Source organism: Glycine max, chromosome 15, assembly GCF_000004515.6.
Source record: "Glycine max cultivar Williams 82 chromosome 15, Glycine_max_v4.0, whole genome shotgun sequence".
Taxonomy (NCBI): Eukaryota; Viridiplantae; Streptophyta; class Magnoliopsida; order Fabales; family Fabaceae; genus Glycine; species Glycine max.
The window spans coordinates 256,267-280,579 of NC_038251.2; the positions used below are offsets into that span (position 1 = coordinate 256,267).

At 34.7% G+C, this 24,313-nt stretch overlaps 6 protein-coding genes across 9 annotated transcripts; 4 read left to right on the plus strand and 2 right to left on the minus strand.

Annotated features, from left to right (window-relative positions):
• Positions 1-382: 382 nt before the first annotated feature.
• Positions 383-5,756, plus strand: LOC100779803 (magnesium transporter MRS2-1). The gene is made up of 6 exons (XM_003546652.4): positions 383-771; positions 1,417-2,026; positions 3,843-3,971; positions 4,081-4,413; positions 4,497-4,544; positions 5,160-5,756. Exons 2-6 carry the CDS (start codon positions 1,436-1,438, stop codon positions 5,388-5,390), a joined length of 1,332 nt encoding a protein of 443 aa, XP_003546700.1. The 5' UTR covers positions 383-771; positions 1,417-1,435; the 3' UTR covers positions 5,391-5,756.
• Positions 5,757-6,278: 522 nt separating this feature from the next.
• LOC100806366 (pentatricopeptide repeat-containing protein) lies at positions 6,279-7,539 on the plus strand. Its single transcript, XM_026125637.2, has 2 exons — positions 6,279-6,942; positions 7,278-7,539. Exons 1-2 carry the CDS (start codon positions 6,449-6,451, stop codon positions 7,357-7,359), a joined length of 576 nt encoding a protein of 191 aa, XP_025981422.1. The 5' UTR covers positions 6,279-6,448; the 3' UTR covers positions 7,360-7,539.
• Positions 7,540-7,544: 5 nt separating this feature from the next.
• Positions 7,545-8,300, plus strand: LOC121172642 (pentatricopeptide repeat-containing protein At1g80880, mitochondrial). Its single transcript, XM_041010088.1, has one exon. It carries the CDS (start codon positions 7,545-7,547, stop codon positions 8,298-8,300), a length of 756 nt encoding a protein of 251 aa, XP_040866022.1.
• Positions 8,301-11,490: 3,190 nt separating this feature from the next.
• LOC100807432 (putative receptor-like protein kinase At1g80870) lies at positions 11,491-14,594 on the minus strand. Its single transcript, XM_003546864.5, has 2 exons — positions 11,922-14,594; positions 11,491-11,775 (listed from the first exon to the last, which is right to left on the minus strand). Exon 1 carries the CDS (start codon positions 14,098-14,100, stop codon positions 11,962-11,964), a length of 2,139 nt encoding a protein of 712 aa, XP_003546912.1. The 5' UTR covers positions 14,101-14,594; the 3' UTR covers positions 11,491-11,775; positions 11,922-11,961.
• Positions 14,595-18,094: 3,500 nt separating this feature from the next.
• Positions 18,095-20,107, minus strand: LOC100799450 (uncharacterized). Of its 2 annotated transcripts, none has more exons than XM_006597035.4 (2): positions 19,959-20,107; positions 18,095-18,764 (listed from the first exon to the last, which is right to left on the minus strand). In XM_006597035.4, exon 2 carries the CDS (start codon positions 18,703-18,705, stop codon positions 18,529-18,531), a length of 177 nt encoding a protein of 58 aa, XP_006597098.1. In that variant the 5' UTR covers positions 18,706-18,764; positions 19,959-20,107; the 3' UTR covers positions 18,095-18,528. The 2 variants fall into 2 exon arrangements, with proteins under 2 accessions (XP_006597098.1, XP_040865705.1); XM_041009771.1 differs by lacking the exon at positions 19,959-20,107 and adding an exon at positions 18,887-19,448.
• Positions 20,108-20,271: 164 nt separating this feature from the next.
• Positions 20,272-22,593, plus strand: LOC100807972 (3-oxoacyl-[acyl-carrier-protein] synthase 3 A, chloroplastic). 3 transcript variants are annotated; one of them, XM_041009768.1, is made up of 6 exons: positions 20,272-20,621; positions 20,711-20,816; positions 20,903-21,021; positions 21,121-21,185; positions 21,266-21,401; positions 21,966-22,593. In XM_041009768.1, the coding sequence occupies exons 1-6, from the start codon at positions 20,595-20,597 to the stop codon at positions 22,185-22,187; spliced, it is 675 nt and encodes a 224-aa protein (XP_040865702.1). In that variant the 5' UTR covers positions 20,272-20,594; the 3' UTR covers positions 22,188-22,593. The 3 variants fall into 3 exon arrangements, with proteins under 3 accessions (XP_040865702.1, XP_040865703.1, XP_040865704.1); XM_041009769.1 differs by having other exon boundaries at positions 20,272-20,603; XM_041009770.1 differs by having other exon boundaries at positions 21,266-21,505; positions 21,966-22,102.
• The last annotated feature ends 1,720 nt before the right edge of the window (positions 22,594-24,313 follow it).

The window sequence follows — 24,313 nt, forward strand, 5'->3', positions numbered from 1 at the left end:
TTGTTCCGTCTCCGTTCATTTAAGTTAAAAAATTCATACACACGGTTGACCAATCATTTGTAGATAAATGAAGGCTATGTTTCATAAAAAAAATGATGACTATGCGTAGAACGATTTTTCTGTTTTTCCAATATGATTTAATTACAAATAACTATCATAAATTTGTTATTTTTATAATAGTTATTTTAAAAATTAAATTAATGATTATTTTAATTAATTAATATTGTAAAGTTTTCATTAATAATGCATAAAATTTTAAAATTAATCTTAATCATGAGAGTTCAAAAGTTTAATTATTCCAATAATAGAATAAAAAAATAAAAAAAGAGTTTTTGTTCATCAATAATGTTTATACCTTAAATTGATAGGGTACGAGAGTCTCGTGAGATTTACATTTAACATTTATTCACGTTGTGATAGATACCGATACAGTTAATCATATTTGAAAGGAATTAATTAATTGAGTGATTATTAATTATTATCACGAGATTACTTTACCTTTTTTTTTTTATCTTGTTCCTTCCGCGCGGTGTGAGTGTGATGAGATGAACTAACTCCACACTCCACACCCACAGTACGAACTTCGCTCTGAAGTTTTTATCTTTCATAATTCGGCGCTAATCAAGGGTTTTATCTTCCCCCTTCCTCTGTTTCCAGTTTCTTCGGTAAAAATTCGTTCCCTTTCGGTGGTATCGCTTAATTTAAGATACCCTTATCGGATTTATTGCAAATCCTGGGTATTACTCGATTTCTGTTGAAGAACACCCGGAGGTATGAATGTTTTTAAGATACCCCTATGCTCTGGAGCTTGAAGATTTTTGTCTTGTTCTTTAAAAAGACGTGATTTTTATTTTTTGGTGTTATCGGATGAAATATATTAGCATAGATGCTTTGCTTGGTCTATAATTTGTATGATATTGATGTGCATGTATTCCTACAGTATCAGTTACTTGGGCTCCTTATTTATCCAAAACCTGGATATTTACTTTTGATTGAAGAAATTGATAATCGTAGTCTAGTGCATAGTATTTATTTGTATTAGTAACTTAATCGATTACATCCGCATATAATGCTTCTCGGAGATTAGGAAGTAAAGATCGTTGTGCAGTAGTTATGATGTGGTCAAAGCAAACTTGTGATTGTGAGAGGGGTCAATAAGGACATGACCCTCGTCCTCCCAATATCTTGTAGTTGTCTGAGACTTTTATCAGTCTTCAGACCTTGATTCCACTGAATATATAGTGGGAGATTCCTAATTGATGCGTGCTTCATCTGTTGGTGCCACAAGTATGTTGAGATTGGTATGCATCTAGATTGATCAATACTGTGTCATATGCGTGAAACATTTTGTTTGTATAATGCTATTGAAATCAATGGGTGGCTGATGCTCTTACCTCATATCATATGTGCTTTCAGCTATTAGTGAACCTTCACAATGGCAGATCTCAAGGAGAGGCTACTAGCACCAAAACCTGCATCAGCTCTTAACGTAAGAGAGGTTTCCAATCGACCATCTGCCTCTGGAAGGCAAGCTTTCCAAGGGGTGGATGTTTTGGGGCTAAAGAAGCGGGGCCAAGGTCTCCGTTCATGGATTCGGGTCGACACATCTGGAAACTCTCAGGCTATTGAGGTAGACAAGTTTACCATGATGCGACGTTGTGATCTACCTGCACGTGATCTTCGCCTACTTGATCCTCTGTTTGTCTACCCATCAACAATCCTTGGTAGGGAAAAAGCTATTGTTGTAAATCTAGAGCAGATACGGTGTATCATTACAGCAGATGAGGTTCTTCTCTTGAATTCCCTTGATAGTTATGTATTGCACTATGTAATGGAACTGCAACGACGGTTGACAACAACTGGGGTAGGGGAGGTTTGGCAATCAGACAGTTCTGACATGAACCGAAGAAGAGGAAGTAGGAATTTTGAAAACGTATTTAGCAACTCTTCCCCTGATTATTTACCTTTTGAGTTCAGGGCTCTTGAAGTTGCCCTGGAGGCAGCATGCACATTTCTTGATTCCCAGGTTAGTAGAAGTACATAGTTAAGTCAGAGGCTAACTTACGTTGATTTTTTTAATTTAAATTATTCTTCATTTCTTTCTTTACTATTAATTTATTATATATATTATAGAAGAGAAATGGTTGCTATGAACATAGATTTTGTATTTCTATAGAATTGTCTACATTCTAGCATTGAGTTCGTACAAATATTAACCTGTACCATATGGGGGAAGTATGATTATGTTAAGGTTAAGTGGACTTACTGGTAATCATTGTTTCGATCTGTACCTGCTGTCTACTGATTAAGGCCAAAATGCCCTTTTGTGTAACAGAATGCAAAGTCTATAGAATCTTCTGTTGCAACTTTTTTTAGAGAAAGCCAGTATGTACCTCTACGACCTATATTGGATGAAAATCACACTTATTTCCTGTTAGCAGTGGCACTAAAGGATTCGGTGTTATTGCAATCCCCTCCCTCCACTGCAGTTAATCCTTTATGTGACTACGAGCGTAAACACTTTTTTCTTCATCCTATTGTAGAGAAAGCTATGAGAGGATCACTTGGCTGTGCAGTAATTTCAACTAGTTCCATTGTGTCCTTGTTGTCAGAGGATGAATTTCAATTTGGCAAATCATTTAGCCTATGTTAGATTTCAGCTTAAAACCAATTAACACTAAGTGAAGTTGTCCAACAGATATATATAGTATTCGGTTTGATAATCCGATACTAGTTCTTCTTCCGCTTCCGGTAAATCAAAAGGTAATTTTTCACATTCTGCTAGGGAAGAGATTAGAAAAACAATGAAATCCATAGGTTGACACCACAAATTCCATCCCCAAAAACCATATTCTGATTGTGCATCAACTATATCAACTATACTTAAGCTATTAGATAATCCTAGTCGGTGATGACATTACTGTTACCATCTCTATTACAGAACCATACATGAGATTTTCACCTCATACGGCTCCCTTAAAGCCTTACAAAAATCTAAGGACCAGTCCGATTATTTATCCCTTAATACATCTCTAAGGTAGATAATATTCTATTTTATTGGACAGTTCTGAATTAGACCTATTGAATTCTGTCTGTTCTAAATAAACAAATTTTAAAATAAATACATTTAATAAAGAAAAAATTGAGGTAGGCGAGGTGAGACTTCCTAGAGTAGGCGAGAAGCAAGATGGGCTATAGGCTTTGACACCATTTTAGATTCCAGTTTAAAACCAATTGGTACTAAGTGAAGTTGTCCAATAGATATGTAAGTTACACCTCAAGAATTCAGGCAGACAATGTGGGATTTCCTAAAAGCCTATGTGATTTTTGGTGGTAAAGTTGCCTAGGTGTTTTGAACTTACTAGTGAGCAATAAGGAGAGAGAAAGTAAGGAATTAAGTATGAATCTATGCATCTCTTAGGGAGTTTCTACATGTTAATGTTAGGTTGATTGTGCTGAAGAGTGGGAAACAGTAATTCTGTATTGACATTAGAAAAGATGGAGATTTTACACCAAGTCCATTTTATGCCAGGGAGCAGCCATAGAGGCTATATAGCTGTTGAGAGTTATGATGAAAAATTATTGAAGACAACAGTATGTTCTCCACACATGGTCTTCATTGATATAGAAAAAAAAAACTATGATATGGTGGCATGATGAGTCCAATGATAGCATGCTAATGTATAAAATTGAAAAGAAATCAAAATTCTGTCAAATTATATCCAAACAGAATTCCCGATCCATGCGCTTTTGTAGAATATTTCTCTTTGATATTCTTGTCCATATGGCTTTGATAAACTAATTAGTAACATTCTCCCTTCTGATCTGGCCATTTACAAAAGGCAGCAGAGTTAGAAATAGAGGCTTATCCATTGTTGGATGAACTGACATCAAAGATCAGTACACTAAATTTAGAACGTGTTCGTCGGTTGAAGAGCAGACTTGTTGCCCTAACCAGGAGGGTTCAGAAGGTGATGCTCATTTATATTTTCTTCTTTCTTTATGATTGCAAGTGAGTGCCAGTTACCATATTTTTTTAGTCTTATTATTACTATTAGCTTTGCAAATGCATATATTCAGGTTAGAGATGAAATAGAGCAGCTTATGGACGATGATGGTGATATGGCCGAAATGTATCTTACTGAGAAGAAAAGGCGAATGGAGTTGTCATTTTATGGAGATCAGTCTATGGTTGGATATAAATCAGTTGATGGTGCATCCATTTCTGCTCCGGTCTCTCCTGTTTCATCACCTCCCGATTCTCGGAAGCTTGAAAAGAGCTTCAGCATTGCTAGGAGTCGACATGAGAGCATGAGGAGTTCTGAAAGTACTACGGAAAGTATAGAGGAGCTTGAGATGTTGCTGGAAGCATACTTTGTTGTCATTGATAGCACTCTAAACAAGTTGACATCGGTAAACACTGTTATCTACACTAACCCTTTTCCTTCTGGCTTCATAACAGTTTAGCAACCACTGTTTCCTGCTTTTTGTTTCAGTTGAAAGAATACATTGATGACACCGAAGATTTCATCAACATTCAACTGGTTTGTTTTCTTTCCCCCAGGGTTCATGTCAATTTTATTTATCCTAATTATTGGTCATGTTTCTTATGTCTGATCATACATGCAAATTATTGCACATGTTCACACAAACAACTCACAATGGAGAGAGGTAGGAGTACTTCAAATTTTGTTGCTTTATGGTAATAGGTGTATGGATCAATGACTACTTATCCCCATAATGAAAGGTGGGGTATCTTACATTCTTATGGGAATAGAAGTTACTTTTTACAATAACGGCCAATCTCCACTTCAATCTTTCACATTTCTTCTTCCACTTCTATTTTTTTCAATTTTTAATTAAATATATTTTATTTTTCTGAAATTACTAAATGCCAACCAAACATGTTCATGAGAATAATATTTTAGGCATAAGATTCTTGGGAATGTGATTCTTGAGAATATATGTACCGTGAAACAAACTCCCCCTTAATATTAATGATTATCTGAAATGTTATAGGGCCCTAAAAAGAACAAAAGTAGTTATACACTATGTCTTCATTTGTATTATATGTGATGATATGGATTGTTCATGGAACTTGTTTAGCTGACTGAATTATTTTAATTTAGAATAGCTGACCGATTTTTTTTTTCTCACAGGATAATGTGCGAAATCAGCTTATTCAGTTTGAGCTTTTACTCACAACTGCAACATTTGTGGTTGCCATCTTTGGAGTGGTAGCAGGAATATTTGGGATGAATTTTGAAATTCAATTATTTGATGTCCCCTCTGCTTTCCAGTGGGTCCTTATAATAACAGGAATTTGTGGAGTCTTTATATTTTCTGCATTTGTGTGGTTCTTCAAGTACAGAAGACTCATGCCCCTATAGGAAGGTAGACCATCATGAAGAAGAAGATTAAGTAATCGCGTCCTTTCGTTTGTTATACAATCATAAAATTCAAATGGAAAGTCGGCTCATATGAAGAGCAATTCTTTCAATTCAATTTTGTGTCAGTTTTAGGTGATTTCTGATGATATTCTGATTCATCAGTGTCTATATTTATAGACAACATTGATAGTTAGAAACTTGAGCGACAAAACATCTTCCTAGTTCCTTTCTTTTACCTTTCATACTGAACAATGTACATTCTGCTCTATTATATTTGTATGCTTGATTTGGGGGAAGGATAGTTGAAGGTATTTAATCGGGAAAGTTTTTGGTTACCAGTATTAATGGAGTCATGTTTACGATTAAGTTGATGATAATTAAATATATTTTGAAGTTTAATATAACATATTAAGTAATAAGTTTATATAAAATTATAAAAATAAGTTAAATAAAATTTCAAATTAACATGAAGTTTCGGACAAAAACATGATAAATTATGTGATATAATTTTATTGGATAACAGTTTTCCTTCTTTCTCATTTGTGAAAGTTAATGGCTAACTCATTTGTCAACTTTAATTCATACTAGTATGTCTTTGTTGTACTATCTATCGTACTTTTTAGCATCCTTAATCCTTATTATATCCTGTATTACAAGAGATGAATAATAATAATAATAATGAGTTTTTTTACGAGATAATTATTTTTTTATTCTGACTTCTTCATTAAGTTTATGGATAAGTCTCTACAATGAATAGTAAAAGTAACATCTTACATTGTATTGTTTATTATTTTTGAAAGAAAAGTAATAAATGAAGGGAATGTATTTTTCAATTTGAATTTTCACCCTTTATTAATTTTAGTTTCACTTGTGGTCTTTTATTATTTAAAATGTCTTGATAAATAAAATGTGATATCATTATTTATTGTCACGTGTAAGTTGTAATGCCGAAAGACTGCAACTAAAAATATTAGTATTTTGAAGGCAGCTAATTTGAAGGCCAATTGTGAGCGAAGAAGCTCATAGTAAGCAGGTAAAGGTTGAGAGTTGAAGTCCTAATGGCTGTACCTCAACAGTTACGCTGCTACTATTTTAATGTTTCAAGAGGGTTTCACTTGCATGTAATTGGAAGTGGAAGTAGTAATGTTCTTTCCTCTCAGGCATTGCATCAAACAGTTTCAATACACTCTCAGTCACAGGCGCCTTTCAACTTCAACTTCAACTTCAATTTGGATGACCCAACTCTACCAAAGTTCCTGGAATTGCTCAAAAAGGTGACCCATTCGTCACAGCAAGCATTAGGTCTCCATTTGTCAGGTTTCCAAGCAAATAGGGATTTGATATGTTCCGCTATTTGGGTGTTGAGGGAAGAATGGAAACCTGCGTTGCTTGCCTTCAAATGGAGTTGCCATGGTAATGATGAGAAAGTTTGCAACTTGATGATATGGGTCTTGGCAACTCATGGAAAATTTTCCACTGCTTGGTGCATCATTCGAGATATGCATCGTTCCTCTCTCTCCACGCGTCAGGCTATGCTTATTATGATTGATAGGTAAGATGACTTCAACATTCAAACGCCAAATTATAACTCTAAGTGGCATTAGTTTTGCAAATTCATCTTTATACAATAGTAGCAAATGACCTTACACTTCTCTTTATCATGGTTGTTGGATTGGAATTATTTTACTTGCATATGGCTGATGAGAATGCCTACTTTAATGATTTCTTAACGTTACTTCCATTGATTTTTTTCTGATTCATGGTCACCCTTGACTGTTTTCTTGTGTGGATCATAAATTTTGTCGATTCTTGTTAGAATAATGTCAACTCCGTTGATAACAGATAATTTATTACCCCCTTTCACTTGTGGTATTTTGTTTCAATCAGATATGCATCCGCAAACAACTCAGCCAAGGCTATTCAAACATTCAACTTTATGGACAAGTTCAGACTTCAGATTGACTCCTGATCAGGAATCATTCCATGCACTTTTGACTGCTCTTTGTAAATATAGAAACGTTGAAGAAGATGAAGAGTTTATGCTAGTAAATAAGAAGCTCTTCCATCTCGATACCGAGGGCTTTAACATTATTCTTAATGGATGGTGTAACATAACAAAGGATATATATGAAGCAAAAAAGAGTTTGGAGAGAAATGTCGAAATACTGTATAACACCAGATGCTACTTCGTATAGCTACATGATTTCCTGCTTTTCAAAGGAAGGGAATCTTTTTGACTCTCTTAGGCTCTATGATCAGATGAAGAAAAGGGGATGGATCCCTGGGATAGAGATTTACAATTCATTAGTATATGTTTTAACTCATGAAAATTGCTTGAAGGAAGCTCTCAGGACAATAGATAAGTTGAAAGAACAAGGTTTGCAACCAGGTTCTGTCACCTTCAACTCCATGATACTCTCTCTTTGTGAAGCTGGAAAGCTAGCTGAGGCAAGGATAATATTTAACTCAATGGTAGAGGAGAATGTTAGTCCAACCACTGAGACCTATCATGCATTTTTTGAGGGAACAGATTATCAAGGAACATTGGAATTTCTAACTAGGATGAAAGATTCTGGTTTGGGTCCTAGTAAGGATTCCTTTGTCATAATTCTGGCAAAATTCTTAAAGTTGAAGCAACCTGTAAATGCACCAAAATTTTGGACAGAAATGAAGACATATGATGTGCTGCCCAGTTGTGTGCATTACAGAATAATGGTTGAAGGGCTAGTAACATGTAGGTGGTTCATAAAGGCCAGGGGTTTTTATGAGGAGATGATTTCAAATGGATGTTCAGCTGATCCAATGCTTAATAGGCTCTTTCAGGAAGAAGTACTTGGTAGTGGTGATAAAGGAAAACAGAATGTTAAAAAGGCTCATAGTAATAAAAGTGTGAAATATTCTGAAAAATGATAAGATGAAGAAGAAAAATTATCAAGACCAGAGAAGAAAGAAGACATTCTCTAACTAACTTGGAGCAGAGAGCAGAACCTCCCAATATTTGCCGTTCTACATTCTACCACTGTGAATACAATGTATCACTTAGTGCTAAGATGGTTAACTATGGCAGGATATGTTGAGTAGTTCATTTTGTCAAAATCCTGACAGTTGATGCATTATGGCTGTGGCCCCTTGACTCCCTACCCAAGTTTTGAATTTCATTACTGGAGCAGATGTACTGAAGACATGGGAAAATATTAACCCATTATTATCTGATCATTAAGTAAACGCTTGACGGTTTTGGTTGCTGCTGCATGCTCCAGACCTCATACTCCATTGTTTTGATTGTCGTGGTTCATAATACAAAATCATACAAAGCTCATATTTGGTTGTCTTCCTGAGTGTTCTCAATTGATTGTAAAAATGAGTCCAATAACATTCCATTCCAATTTAATATCTATATAAAAAGCAGCACCTTATGCCAAAAACGATGAGTAGTATGTTCTCTTCCACTAGTTTTTAAGAGAAGATCAGTTTATAATTAAAGGAGCAGAAGACCAGAAGACTGGACCTATGAATTGGTGCTTCCTATTGTGAATTGTTCTGTCTAGCAAGCTGGTACATTATTCCTTTCATACATCTATGGTAGATGATCCGTCTCCATTTGCTCCCTCCCTACCCTCTCATCATAAAGTAGAGCAGGAGTTCTGTCTATGCACCCAGAATCAGGTAACATCTTGGAGTACATTCTCTTTGCTCAATATTCTCCCTTCCAGTTACCCCATGAAATTTGTTCCTTGACCTACAAAGAGTAATGTAGGGACACTTTCAAGTATCACACCATTGATGGCTTTCCCTGTCCGTCTGCTTTAAGTCGTTGCCAGCCAATCCAGAATAAGAATACGATTCAAGAATCAAGATCATTTACTATTTAATGATCTCACATGTATTTTATCCACTAATAAAGGGTGTATTCTAATGACAAGTGTGTTAATAATATGATAAAGAAGATTTTAGCTAGCATTCCTCTTTATCTATTTCAACAAAAACATTGAGTATAAACTTGACGGTTAGAAAAGAGAAGAGGAGAAAGAAAAAGGCAAGTGGAAGTTCAATATTAAAAGGAGCAGGAGTGAACGAGAAGCAGTCTAAGGCTAAAGTGAGTGGGTTCCTGTTTTGTACCCTTATCCTTCAAATCCAACCACTTAACCCAAAGTCATCTGTTGCTCTACTTAGATTTCGTCTTGGTGACTACATCACATATCTTGTTTAAAACTTCAAACTTAATGCATAATTATAAAAAGGATTAACGTGCTAATTCACATGTTAGACAATTGCATTGTACTTTAATTTTTTATTATTATCTCTTATAAGCTCTTATATTCCCATTTATCTGGCACCTGCACATTGTGCATGTATCTATCTAGTTTGCTATAATGCGAGTAATACAAATGCTTTAATTATTTTGATACGAAATCATAGATCTGATGTTTAAATTATTAACTTGGAAAATTTATATAATCCGAAACTTACACAATGAATGTAATTAAGCTGATGAGACGGATCTGATATACTTTATCCTAATAAGGAATCTCAAGTTCGAATTCTTGAAAATATAGGTTCGTTAACAACTAAAAAGAAATTCACAGCTCATAATCATCTTACTCAGCTCAATTCAGATTAACCAAATATTTAATATGATGTCTAAAATTTTAATTTTGATTCCTATGATTGAACATTTTCTAATGAAATTATTTAGTCCAAATTTGAACAAGAATGTGTTCCCTATGTGGATGCCATGCCCACTTCCTTCCTTGTGATTCTGCCTGTCCCAAGAAGCAAAAAATATTGGGGGCTACAATTGGACCAGGCGGATTCGTTCAATAAATTAATAATTATCATCTGCATATTTAACTTAGAAGTCTGAATTCGATGATAAGAATTAAGAAAAACTAAAAAAAAACACTTTTTTTAGAGACGACACTTAACTTACATATTGTTTAAGCTGACTAGGATCATTATGACCAATATAATTCTTTCTTTAAATATTTAAAATATTTACATACTCAAAATTAACTTTTGGTGATACAATACACTCTTTAACATATACTACTATTTATTTTATTGAGTAAATTTTTGTTAGGCTTCTGTCAGCAGCAATGGAAGCGGACGAGCTGCAGTGTGTTGCAAGAAGGCAAGTTCAATTTTTTTTTAAACACTCATGCACGTTTCCCTATTTATCATTTTAGGAGAAAAAAAAGTGCAGCGATTAAAAAATCAAGTAGTACTCCTAATGATACCTATGGGCTATGAAGCAGTAATAATAAATGATAAAGAGATGCAAATCATGCAAAGCAACGTTGGACAGCTTGGTGGGCTAGTATATGCTTTTTCGGTGCTGTAGCAAACTACAACATAATATTATGATTACTTTTACGTATTCAAATATTAATAACAATCTCTATGACTCGGTTCGTTTTAGGTTTGTCCTCATACCCGAATTTTTCAGATTGCGTGGCGTTTGATATGGATTTGTCCTCTTTAATAAACGTTAAGAATAAAGACAGCAAGATGATTGTATGTCGTGCAAAATCATGGAAAAGAGAATTATGTCAACGACATTATGACATATACTTTTAATGAGGAATAGAATAAGCACACTTGGGGGGGTTAATGATGCTGTTTTAATAGTGACTCTACTTTAGTCTTTGATTATGACTTCTGTGGTCCATTATTACAAGACAAATCAATTGCAATATTCTGCACAATTAACGCCAACCAGTTTCAAACCATTTAGGTGTTAGAATTGGTTGTTAACCAAAACAAGCTTAGTTCTTAGATCTCCTATATCAGACCGACCAATGCAGCAAATGAATCCTTGTTCTAGTTGTTTTATGCTTGTCAAATTCAAAGTGATGCGGTGCCATTTTTGTCCTCTTGTCACGACTAACGTTCCATTGCCAATTTTATAATGCCAAATTAAAAGAAGAAAAAAACAAACAAACAGAAAGTATGCTTGACCTAAGCCTCATTGATGTTCTTGTTCTTTTATCAAGATGAATTGGTTAAAGCTTAGGGGTGAACTACATTCAGAAGCTTGATTCGGGTGAACTACTGCTTCTAATATGTACCAAATAGGACACCTACGTTGGCAAGAGTAACATCACAACGAAAGTAAATATTTTCTGAAGATGGAAAACAAATAAACAAGTCAGTCCATCCTAGTAAAACTAGAGTGTGAGTGAGTCAGAATGCGTTTCTGTCAAGAAGTCAAGGCAAGCCTATCAATCATATTAGTTTCTTAAAAAAACTGCAATTAACAGATAACCTTTTGCCCTTATCTATTACAATGAAGAGTTAATCTAACCAGTGATCATCCTATACACAGTTCAGCTGCAACCATGCGCCATCAAGGAGACAGGCAACACAGTACCTTAACATAACCACACTGAAAACAATCAGTGGAAATCGAGTCATCAAAAAGAACAAATAACTTATCTGATAACAATTCAACATAAATCTAACGATAGGAGTAAATTCAGGCCCCAAATGCAAACATATTCAATGATTCATCCCGTACTGCACTCATCATACCTGATCCCATGGTGAGCATATGACTTGAGAATTACAAAACCTATTCTGTAGTGCCCTTCGGTTTTCTCCTTGATCTGCTGTATAATTTAGAAGGTGGAGAAGGGGAGAATTCAAATGGAAATGGTGGAAGCTCCATCTCCCCCTTCAAAATCTTAACAATATCCCCAATATCTGGCCGCAGCTCTGGAATTTTCTGTAAGCAAATGAGTGCCAAGTTGATACAAAGACTTGCTTGTTCCTTGTTGTAATCTTCTTTCAATCTCTCATCCACAAGTTCTAAAATGTTACCATCTTGAGCCAAGTGTCTACACCAGCTTATTAAGTTAGCTTTCTCTAGCTTCATGGGTGATGCAAGAACATGCAATGGTCTCCTACCTGACACAATTACAAGAATCAAAACTCCAAAACTATAAATGTCAGCTTTCTCCATTAAGAATCCACATCCTCCATATTCTGGTGCCACATAACACAGTGTCCCTCTCATGCTTGTTGTGCTGCTGAGCTCACGGCTGAAAAGATCTCCACTCCACATGTCACTTCCAATGGAACGAGTGCTTTTCTTCTTCCATCCTCTTCTGAAGCTAAACTCCCCATTTTGATCACACTTATTCTCACCCTCCTGTCCAAACTTCTTACGCCTGCAAAGATAAAACCTTCTACCCAAATCAAAATGGGGCACTTTCAAGCCTTTCTTCCACTTGGTATGGAGATTTTTAAGTTTACTGGTCTTCTTGCTTAATTCAGCAAGATGCTCTTCTTTCCACCACTCTTGCATCTTCCTGTGCTTCTTTTTGTGATATTTCTTTCCCCTTGACTCTTTTTTCTCAACCCCATTATCTGTAGTATTATGTCCTATCCCAAACACCTGTGATTGGGGTGCAATAGCATCATGGTCTTTATCCTTGGGACTTGAATTTTCCAACTCCACTTTCGCGTGAACATTGTTCTTACCATCATCCCAATCAGCGTTTGATGGACAAATCTGACTCCCTATCCACTCCATTACGTAGTCTTTACTACATAACTCCCCACTTCCATCCTGTCTCCACCACCAGTCCTTTCCCCATTGTTTCCCATTTGCCTTCTCATCATCCACCAAAGGAGAAGCACTCACAGTTAACTCCTTACTATAATCAATGCTAGAAAGCTCATCATCACAAGGGAAAAACTTACCATTCCAATCATCCCTATCCAAAGCTGAAATTTCCTTACCCTTTGCATTTACACTCCTAATTTCAGTTTCACTAGCAATATTGGCATTATAATTCAAAGAATTCAAGTTCAAAGCTTTGACATTAAAGCAAGTCCTACTATTTTTAGATGAAGAAGAGGCTTGCAAAGCTAGAGCAAAATCTACTTCACTAACACTCTCAATTGGAGTACCAATAGCAGGAGTTTCTGCAGTCAAATTAGTCAAATTACCTGAGAGCTCTTGGCTTTTCCATAGATCCTGGCTCCTCCCCAAGTCCTGGCTAAACAAGTCCACACCAAACTCACCCTCCACCTTAATCCTTGACAAGCCAAAGTCAGAGATCTTCCCACGCCACTCAGAATCAATCAGAACATTGCTTGGCTTAATATCCCCATGGATCACTGGAGGATCACATCCAAGGTGCAAGAACTCCAAAGCTCTAGCAACATCCAATATTATGCATAACCTGCTCTCCCAACTCAAACTCATACCCTCATCTCCAAAGAGGGACTCCTGCAAGCTTCTGTTGGGTATATACTCATACACCAACACTCTTCTGTTCTTTTCCACACAGTAACCCAAGAGGGTCACCAAGAATGGAGACCTTAACCCTCCAAGAATCTGCAGTTCATTTTGAAACTCTCTCTCTGACTGCAAAGACAACGCGTCCAGGCGTTTGATGGCAATCAACTTGCCATCTTTAAGTATTCCTCTGAAAACAGTGCCAGAGCCACCTTTGCCAATAACATTGGCAGTGTCAAAGCCATTGGTGGCTTGCTTTAAATCTTTGTATGAGAATCTTTGGAGCTTCAAGGGAGCACTTGCATCAAAGGGGATGGTCTTAGCTCTGTGAACAAGAGAATGCCACAGATGGTAGAGGAAGTAGAGGATTGAGCAAAAAATCACAACACAGGCTGAAATGGTAAGTGCTAGGAAGAGGGCCTTTGTTTTTGTGGGATTTGTGGGAGGGAAGGGTCTTGAAGGCATGGTGTGTTTGTGTTGTGTGTTGATCACTCACAGCTACTGGTGATGAAGAAAAAGTAGTGAGTGAAGAATAATAGGGAGATGGGAATTCTGGCTTTTCATTTCTTTCTCTTTGTGTTATCAATGGGTATCCAAAGTGGATTGCTTTACGATTAGATAATCATCTGTCTTCTACTATTCTTAAATCGCTTTTGTTTTTCTCGTTTTCCTTGATTTATGGTATCGTTTCTTCTATGATATGCACTCATTTGTTTAAATGGTAGTAGGAGACTAAGGATTGGGAAATGCGGATAAGAAAAAGGGAAGGGAGGGGAGGGGACCCAAGGCCAAGGAAGGTGCTTTTGACTAAAGAGAAAGGTTTGCGGCAAAGTCTTGGGATCACTTACGTGAAGACGAGGGAGAGAAAAGGAAAGGAATGCAAATACCAATCAAAGAGAACATTATTGTTGTTATTAGTATTATCATGCATTGAAGATGAAGATGGGAAGAGAGGTTTTTATTATTTAATGCGCAGTTAGTTTGTCTCATACGCCATCACTAGGCCACGACCGCCACGTGCACTGCTTAGAATCTAGAGATCCATACTATTTTAAATTCTTTCTTGTTTGGAGGTTCGCACTTCATACTTACACATGCTTGGATAACGATGATATCATTCTTACATTGCAGCTCCGGTCCCATGTTGCACTAAAATACACCATGATATATTGCATGGGGTCATGGTTCAAGATAGATATTACCCCAGATAGACCATGCCATTTTCTATAATAATTTATTTTTACTTTTAACACCAACTCTTTGAGCACGTTAACTATTGCTGTTGACTGAATTTTATACAGTATCATATCAAAATAAAAATTACTCTAACGAATGTCTTGTAAATGCAAGCAAGCACATTTTACCATGTAAAGGGAAAAAAATTATTGTCTATATTTGCTGCATCCTGTATTGTCTTTGGATTATGTACTTTCCAGCGACGGTACTAGGACAATTAGAAAAAAGATAAGATTAGATTAGGTATCGGGTGAAACAAAATAAAGGTAAACTAGTTGTTAAGTATATAGGTTGGTAAAAAGTTATTCGACAGTGGTGTTGGGTGAAACTGTTTTTTTATTTTGTCATCTTAAGCAATTGTGTTATTTATAGTCGAAGTAAATTCGGACGTGTTGAAAAAATAAACCGTCAAAAAAATAAAGGTAAAGTAAATTCTCTATCTTTCTTTTTGTCAATTTATTTTTAACATAGTCATGAAATGAAACCTGTGCTAGAGATTGTTGTCAAGATCAGAACAGGTAGTGGCAAGAAAAGGGGTGAAATAAATCAGAAGTTGGAAGGAATATCTGAGAATAAAGAAGCTGTTGTTGTTCCTCCTCTTTGCATGCTAGCATACCTATAATTGTCCCTTTAATCGTCGACGCTTTGCTTTCTGCTTTCTACTTTCTACTTTCTACTTTTTAGATATAAATATCATTAGGATGACACACAGCTTACCCTCACTCACGTTTTCTTATTGAACCAAACCATTGAACAATTAATGTAAGGTATCTTAGAGTGGTGTCCACATCATGGAAGCCCAAAGCCTCATATGTCTCTTTTTTACTTTAGTTCCCCACAGTCCCATGCCACTTCCAATCTAACATAGACATAATTAGCTGTCTTAAGGGAATAATAGGTGGAATGTTGCTATTGCTATTGCTATTGCACTGCACTGGGACACAGTTAACTTTTTTTGTGTGCTTCAGCAGTTAGTGAGCAAAAGAACATGGGTGCCGTGCTGGCACAATGCGTGGGACCTCTTTCAACTCCATTCCACCAAGACCATATTTCTTGTTTGTGGGTGAAATTCTACAAGCTTCAATTTCTCTATTAATCATCTTCCTTTTTAATTTGGCATGCAATCATATGTCAACGTATACCTTTGCACTTCCAGCACATTAATTGTTGTTGAAGGGCACCAAACAATGCACACTACCGTTTTCTTCTTTTTTATTAAATATTAAAAGGTGGTTTGGTGTGAGTAAAAAAATTTCTTTCATTTTTTCAAAACTTTGTACCGAAAACAGCATAAACAACTTTTTATGTTTTCACCTTTTCTTTTTTATTTTTTAAACTTCAAAAAACTGGAAACAATATTAAAAAATAGTTTTTTTCAAACCAAACAGATTATAAAAAAATAGAAGAAAACATTCAGAGTACGAACTTAAGGTCATTTGACTTAACAAACAAAATTTATGTGGGTTTTAGATAAAATTATATATCCATATAATCTAATAATTGTGTTGTTACTTAAACATTAACCTAGATCGTTGGCTGATACTTTAGGTGCTGCTTTCATTATTAGTTAGTTTTTCCCTTTCGTCTGCAATGTACTCCAAAATAATTTTAAATTGTTGAACTGCAACCAATTTTCAACATGTTCATACTTATGTTATCCACGAGAAGAAAATGACCTACTACCATAAGTTATTTTATCTAGAAGGTTAAATAGTCATTTTTGTTGAATGCTGATAAATTCATTCCAGAAAGATAAAATTTAAATTTAGTTTCCGAAAATGAAAAAAAGTACGATAAATCTATTCATCCTTTAATTTCCGTTAGTCACCATTAATGAAAGAGCCTACATGACACATTTAGAGACGAATTTGTCAGCGTATTACATATTCAAGGACAAAAATGATTATGTTTATTAATTAATATTATACTTATTATTATGTTTGTTCTAATTTATGCATACTTTCATATTTTTTTTAGTTTTTATTGTAATGTTATACTTGCAACGATCAAAAAAGAAGAAAAATAAAGATTAAATTATATTTTGAATAAATAATTATTTTTGTCTCTGAATGTGTAGAGCGTTGACAAATTTGTCTGTGAGTGTGTAGGCTCTTTCATTAACGGCAACATACAGAAATTAATGGATAAATGAATTTGTCGTATTTTTTTCTTTTTTCACTTTCGGAAACTAAAATTTGAATTTTCATATTTTGAAAACGAATTTGTCATGCCTCTACAAAATGACTATTTATCCTATATGGAAAGCCGAATACTTCACACACTAGGTGAAACTTAAGTGGGATTTTTTTTTTCGGGAGGACTTTCCAACAGTAAAATAAGCAGTGAACTAAAATTTATTAAGAGTATAAACGGAATTTCTCGTCACTACATATACTTTTCAGTGAAGATATTTATGTAAGCAATTAGCGATGATGTTGAACTATAGTTTACTAAGAAAGGAACATTGTACTTGATAGTGTAGACAGAATGTTTTTAAAATATTATAACTAGATATGTTTGAACAGAAAACATTACGGATAACCATAAAATCTATCATTAATGAAGTTGAATACATTCAATCAAATGTTGCTAGACCACTCACGTTCTTGATCTGCATAGGTTATGTACATTTATTTCGTAAAACGACATTTTAAGTCCCACATACTTCCGTGTTACTAACTTGTTTGAGTTCATCCCCTGACTTTATTTTTAATTTTAAAGCATTTATTAATAACCTTTTAAGAAGAAAAGACTTTATTAGTAACAAATAAAGGCTCCATGTTTGCTTAAAGGGGGTCATAACAATGCATATCCCATAACTCTTTCCCTAAGGACCCTTTCTTAGGTCGCTCCTTCTGAGATTACCCTTTCTACGTTGGCTGGTTATAAAGGAAAAATAATCACGAAAAGATCCCATCCCAAAAAATTAGCCTTTTAAGAGGAGACCCCCCTGATTTAAATAGACCTCCCATGTTTGCTCAATGTGAGACATACCAATACATACATGATATATGAAAAGAGGCTGGCATGGGGAAAAAGATTGTACATTTTTAAGGGAGTTCATGTAAAACAACAAGAACAATTATCTAGTCTTTATTCCATTAGGCGTTGGAACAAGAGTAAATGAAAAATCAGAGCCCCCCAGAATAGTCCAGACATCTTATCCATGTAACTTGTTAAACCAGAAACTCGACAACACATGCAAATTGTTAAACAAACAAGATAATAAAGTATCAGATATTAATCATTAAAAGCATCAGATAATGGATAATATCACCTAAAATATTAGTTATTAGGGACATAAATTGTAATTGAATACTATTAAATACAACTCTGATGACCATGAAACAGATTTCTGGCCTGAAGCTAACTAACTTATGATCAAAGATTCAAGAAACTGAGTATATGATACCTCTTAACTCGTGTCTAAGAGTAAGATTCAGATTTCAGAGCAAGAAAGACAACAGAAGAACGAGAATGTTTCCCTAGGAAAGGACAAAATAATAAGCTCATAATTGCTAAGAATGCTTCGACAAAAACCTTCTACTAAGTCATGTTTTCCAAAAGCTTAGTTAATTGAGGCATTCGATCCTATAATCCAGGATTTTAAAAGACAACTAAACAAGAACCTGATTCCAATATAGCACCTGTTAGGCACTAATCATCATCATCATCCCTCTTCTTGGGCTTGCGGTATTTTTCCTCCACAACTTCTGCCATGAACAAGGCAGTGTCGGCTAACTTTGTGACGTTAGGAACTTGATAATTCTGAGCCAAGTAAGCTCCACATACTGTCCCTGCTATGAAAGAGAAGCAACTCCTGATTATACCCATAGATGCTCAAGTACTTGCTGTGAATTTGTGCTATTGAGAAACCACTTTAGCAAGAATCACTGTCAGAAATAAGCAAATCAGCATTTAGTTAAAATCATATGAGAAGTAATTTTAGAGTTTGTGCGTTTGGCCATTGATTGGGAAAAAGTTTCACTGGCATATATTAAAGGGCATCACTCACATCGGTGATGAAGTATTATCGAAATTGATAGTGTATGGATGCAGAAATGGTAATCTTAACCTATATGCTAATCTTAAGGGACCAGAGAACTGGTTCAAAGCTGTTCAAATTAAAAACTAGTTATATAAATCTATATAAATTTGAGCTTCTCTGTTTAAAACAAATTATTACGCATTTCTTTAGAATTAACCTTTATTTCAGAGATTAATTCAAATGTTAGTCATTTGTTGTTTTGTCATGAACTAAAGAAGTGAATGGAATTATTAATCATAAAAAAATAAAATATGTTGCTATTAAAATAAAATAAAATAAAAAGACTTTTAGATTGATAGAAAATTATATGAAATTTCTAGCAAACAACAGCAAAGATAGGATAAAAAACTTAAAGTCCATAGAAGTGTTTTACATCATTTAGAAAACATTATGATAAACAAATCCAAATTACTTATTTATGATTCATTCACAAAACCAAAGTTGCTAATTGTGAATAGCTCACTAGCCTATAGTTTGCTGGAATGATTGTAACATAATATGCCATATAGCATATCAAACTGCAGCTATTCTCAAATATAGCTCATATTATATAGAAAATACAATTACAATATATATACAAACAGTGTGCCAATATATATGAGAAACTGTGGGCGCATTTATATACATCTCATAAAACTCAATGAAGTGACAATGACAATTATATCTATGTTCTAGAAGCATATAGGAAGATATCCAAGCTGACTAGTAACACATAATTCCACAGTATAGCACAGCCAGGGCAGCATAAAGGGATTTTTGACTAGGATTGCACCTATTAAATGGATTATGGATTATTTGAGCTTATACTCTAATCAATAATAACCAAAGAGTTTTATTACTCCCATTTTTGAAGTTATGACAAGAGAGCGGGAGCACAGATACATATCGAGTAACACTGTTGATGTGATGAATTAGATCCCTAAAACACTAAAAACATCAACATCCATAAAATCAATTTGTAAAAGAAGAAATTATGCAGATTTAATATGAAGAGAACAGAACCGCGAAAGGGAAGCGATGAAAGAGAATGTTAAGATACCTAAACAAACAAGGCTGATGTGATGATGCCGACGGAGGTGGATCGCCGCCGCCCACAGCCCACAGCCACGGGAATCCTCGCTCAGTACTACCCGCCTCCGCCTCCGCTTTTCGAATGATATTTTGTTATTTAAAATAAATATTTAATTCTATGACATTCTACTTTATTTTGTTCACTGTGAAATTCAAATATATAATGAATATAATAATAAATAGCAAATTTGGTTTTTTATTTATCATTTAAGCACATTTGATATGACATTAAATACTCTTTACTTATGTATTATTGGAATAAATTTTTTCACGGGAGAAGAAGACAAAAGGATGAAATGAAATATTTTTTTATAAATTAAAATTAACTTTAGCAAAGATTAAAATAATCCTTTGGAGAAACTAAATGAAATGTTTTCTTTTTATTGGTTGAAATTAGTATTTGACTTGGTTTGTTGTAAATGGCGAATGCATCTGGGACTGGGTTCTTCACACTTTCTGTTGATTCTTCGAAAGTTGTTTGCTTTGGAAGCATCGCTGACAGACATGTGAGGAAAGGGTGCAAGTTAGTTTGGATTTGCTTGCTGCGGGCAGAGATAGTAGCTTGACTGGTTTAGCGGTAGAGGCTGCAAGGAAAGCTCTCGAGATGGCAAAGGTAGACCCTGCTCCACAGGTATGTACATCTTCACAATAATTCTCTGGCTACCCTTTGCTAAGTAATCTTCTTTTTTATTTCTGTATCCTCTCTTATACAACTTGCAGATTCCAATACAACTTGGCTGCAAAAAAAATCCATTGTCTTATGACATTACAGCTGCATGTAGTGGATTTCTGCTGGGTTTAATATCATCTTCTTGTCACATTAGGGGTATGAAAGCTTATAATTTTTATTTTTATTTACTTAATACTTGCTAAATATGATGAAAACCGTTGCCCTTTATTGTGTGAGTGCAGGGGGTGGTTTTAATAATGTTCTAGTCATTGGAGCCGATGCTATTTCACGATATGTTGATTGGACAGATAGAGGCTCCTGTATTCTTTTTGGGGATGCTGCCGGTGCTGAACTAGTACAGGTAAATTGTATATCTTCCTGCGGCCATTCATAGCAAATTGTCAAGTTGGCAAGGTATATAAATCGATGCCTTTGCTCAGGAACTATGATTACGTTGCAGGCCTGCAACATTGAGGAAGATGGTTTATTTGTTTTTGATTTGCATAGTGATGGCAGTGGCCAAAGGTTTGTGCTTCTTGTATTGTATTACTGAAAAGAGCTGTAAGCTTTGTAATTAAGCACGTACTTACTCTTACTGCATGTAGGCACTTGAATGCTGCCATTAGAGAAAACGAGTCAAATAATCCATTGGATTCAAATGGTTCTGTTTTTGGCTTTCCTCCCAACCGGTCCCCATATTCATGCATTCAAATGAATGGGAAAGAAGTCTTTTGCTTTGCTGTAAGATGTGTACCACAATCAATTGAATTTGCCCTTGGAAAGGCTGGTCTCCCGGCATCTAGCATTGATTGGTTACTTCTACACCAGTTACACAAAATGATCTAGTATAAAATAAAATTCTAGCATTTTATTGGGATGCGCAAAATTGTGTTTTTTTTACGTTGGCTTATGATCTGTGCAATAAATATTTTCTTCTTTTAGTTCATTAAACCATTATCCTAAAGGGCACTGGTTAGCATTACCCTTGTTTTTATCCTTTACTTGCTAAAGTAGCTGGCATCAGGTTAATTTGTATGCTCATTTCCTAGTAAAAAGAATGTGAAAGTGAAATGTAAATTAAAAAGGTGGAAAACCTGATCTATCCTTTATATCAAGCAATTCATTAGCTGCACATGTGTGTTATACTATTACTTTGCTGAGTGGTAAGATCAACTTTATGATTGAAAACAGAATACCATTTTAGTTACTATGGGAATTGCATGACATGCTTGATAATATATTGGAGAAAGGCAAAATTAAGGTTGCATACTTGCACTTAGGGTGCCTTAATTCATATAAGTGCAGGCAAACAAGAGGATTATCGATGCAGTTGCCGCTCGGTTAGAACTCCCCTCAGAACGGGTGATATCAAATTTGGCTAATAATAGTAACACAAGTGCAGCTTCCATTCCTTTGACTTTGGATGAAGCAGTTCGAAGCGGTAAAGTTAAGCCAGGGCAAACTATTGCAACTGCTGGCTTTGGCGCGGGTCTTACTTGGGGTTCGGCAATTGTTCGTTGGGGCTAAATGCTTTTCCTTCACTGCAGAATCACTACTAGAGAAGAATTTCAGTTCCAAGTGCAGCTTTCTTACACATATGTGTAGAAAATGGGGTTTGGGGAATTTGCAAAAGGATGGATATGAATAACATTCAGCACTGCCTCAACTTGTCATATTCTTTTTGTCTTCAATTTACATTCTCCTTGCTCTTCTATTCTCAAGTGCCAAATTTTCTTTTTCTGAGGCATGTATTTTTGTCTTTCAGATTTGTTTTAAACTAGGCTTACTATTTGTGTTTCTGAATGGTACTTGTAAATATAAATGCAGCATGCCCAAGTGTCTGCTTGCGTGTACTTTAAACAACCTAGTCAACACCAAGCCGCCACTTAATTTTAGTTATTTGTTTTTTATCTAATAAAATGAAATGGGAAGCATAGGGATTTCAATTTTTTTTAGAGGCAATCTAACATTACCACCATATCTGTGGTCAATCCATCCACCAAGAACTACCAAAAAAATAAAAGAAATAAAAAGCACAACGAAAACGAACTCTAAAATTTCATGTTGAAAAGTACAGATGAAGACGAAAGTGATGCTATGAATTTGCATCGTAGAAATTGATGATACAATTGATGCCAAGGGTGGAAATTCGTTACGGCAAGTAAAGCTTTTGTTATAAATTTGTCTTCTTTTTTTAAATCCAAGACTTGACTTTCACGATAATGACCTTTTTTAAAGGCATGATTAAGGAGGAAAACTTATTTAAAAATTGATAAAAATAAATAAATAAATATTTTTTTTACAAAATAAGTTAGAAATAAATATGTCAAAAGGAAGATATCAATTGCTTAAGCCTTAAGGTGTGATTGTAAAACAGTTACTTATTTGTTTTTAACTTACTTTTATCCTTATGGAACAAAAAACTTGCTTCTCTGTGTTTAACATAGGAAAGTATGAATGTCTACTAAACAAGTTTGAATTTGTTTTATTTCAATTTCACGTTCCAATGCACCTTCAACAAGATGGGATGTGAAAAATGGGATAAGGAAAAACCAAAATGTTGGTAAAAAGGTAGATTGTAGGTGTTATGGCGTGCCATGGTGGCTGATCAACAGCGAGGGGTGCACGAGAAGCATATAAAAAGTATCGTTTTGTTTGTAGAAGTTGTTAAGTGCTTCTTACTTTTTGGGGGGCAAAGTCAATAACTCAATTGTGGGTGAGCGTTAGTGAGTGAGATGGTTGGGTTAACTTAGGAGTTAGGACTTAGGAATTTAGGAAAAATAATTCGTGCACGGAATACTGCCCATCACAAAGTTTATGACAGGCAAGGCACGTCTAATGGTAATGGATATGGATTAATTGTGGAAGCATGGTCAAGCACTCAATTGTGTGTACAAATATTTTTATATTTTCAATTAATAATAAATTATTTTTTATTCATTTGTAATAATTATTATAAAATTAATCATCTTTATCATAATGATAATAAAAAAAATACATTATCACTGCATTTTAATTAAATTCAACTGTAAAAAAAAATCATATAACTACACATATTTTATGTAATTATTGAAGATTGAAAAATTTATACAACATTAACCCAACCATGTTTTAAATAAGTTGACTTTCAACTATTAGTACTTGCTTGAGTTTTATACAACATTAACCATATCATTAAATTTATATTCTTACTTTCTATATAAGTAAAATTTTAAATAAATTGATACTTTTGAATAATTTATGAAAGGGGATTACTAGTTTGAAAAATCATGTGTTAAAAAAATTCTATTCTTAAACTGAAACTTAAATTGTAGATTTGAATGTCTTAGAACAAAACAAAGAAAACACTATGATATATATCATTCTAGATTATTAAGAATTTATAGATTTAAATAAACACATGAATCTATTGTAAATGATTATGATCTTATGAATAATCCTTACAACAATCGATTATGTATAAAAGAGGTGGTTTATAGTCTTCCTCAAGTAAAAATGGTGGTCACTTCAATAAGTGTTCTTTTTAATTATAGTATTACTTTGTGTATAAAAGAGGTGATACCTACAAAATTTTTAAAATATGCTATGGCACTGTCGAAAGTGGATCTGACACCACCACAACTATTCATCATCAAACTGTTCCCCCAACACCA

Bases quoted from the DNA above. Each gene is read 5' to 3' on its own strand.
- LOC100806366 (XM_026125637.2), top strand. From the start codon at position 6,449: ATGGCTGTACCTCAACAGTTACGCTGCTACTATTTTAATGTTTCAAGA. The intron at 6,943-7,277 runs GTAAGATGACTT...TGTTTCAATCAG, and splicing joins ATGCTTATTATGATTGATAG to ATATGCATCCGCAAACAACT.
- LOC100779803 (XM_003546652.4), top strand. From the start codon at position 1,436: ATGGCAGATCTCAAGGAGAGGCTACTAGCACCAAAACCTGCATCAGCT. The intron at 2,027-3,842 runs GTTAGTAGAAGT...CATTTACAAAAG, and splicing joins GCACATTTCTTGATTCCCAG to GCAGCAGAGTTAGAAATAGA. The intron at 4,545-5,159 runs GTTTGTTTTCTT...TTTTTCTCACAG, and splicing joins ATTTCATCAACATTCAACTG to GATAATGTGCGAAATCAGCT.
- LOC100799450 (XM_006597035.4), bottom strand. From the start codon at position 18,705: ATGGGTATAATCAGGAGTTGCTTCTCTTTCATAGCAGGGACAGTATGT.
- LOC100807432 (XM_003546864.5), bottom strand. From the start codon at position 14,100: ATGCCTTCAAGACCCTTCCCTCCCACAAATCCCACAAAAACAAAGGCC.
- LOC100807972 (XM_041009768.1), top strand. From the start codon at position 20,595: ATGGCAAAGGTAGACCCTGCTCCACAG. The intron at 21,022-21,120 runs GTAAATTGTATA...ATTACGTTGCAG, and splicing joins CCGGTGCTGAACTAGTACAG to GCCTGCAACATTGAGGAAGA. The intron at 21,186-21,265 runs GTTTGTGCTTCT...TACTGCATGTAG, and splicing joins AGTGATGGCAGTGGCCAAAG to GCACTTGAATGCTGCCATTA.
- LOC121172642 (XM_041010088.1), top strand. From the start codon at position 7,545: ATGTCGAAATACTGTATAACACCAGATGCTACTTCGTATAGCTACATG.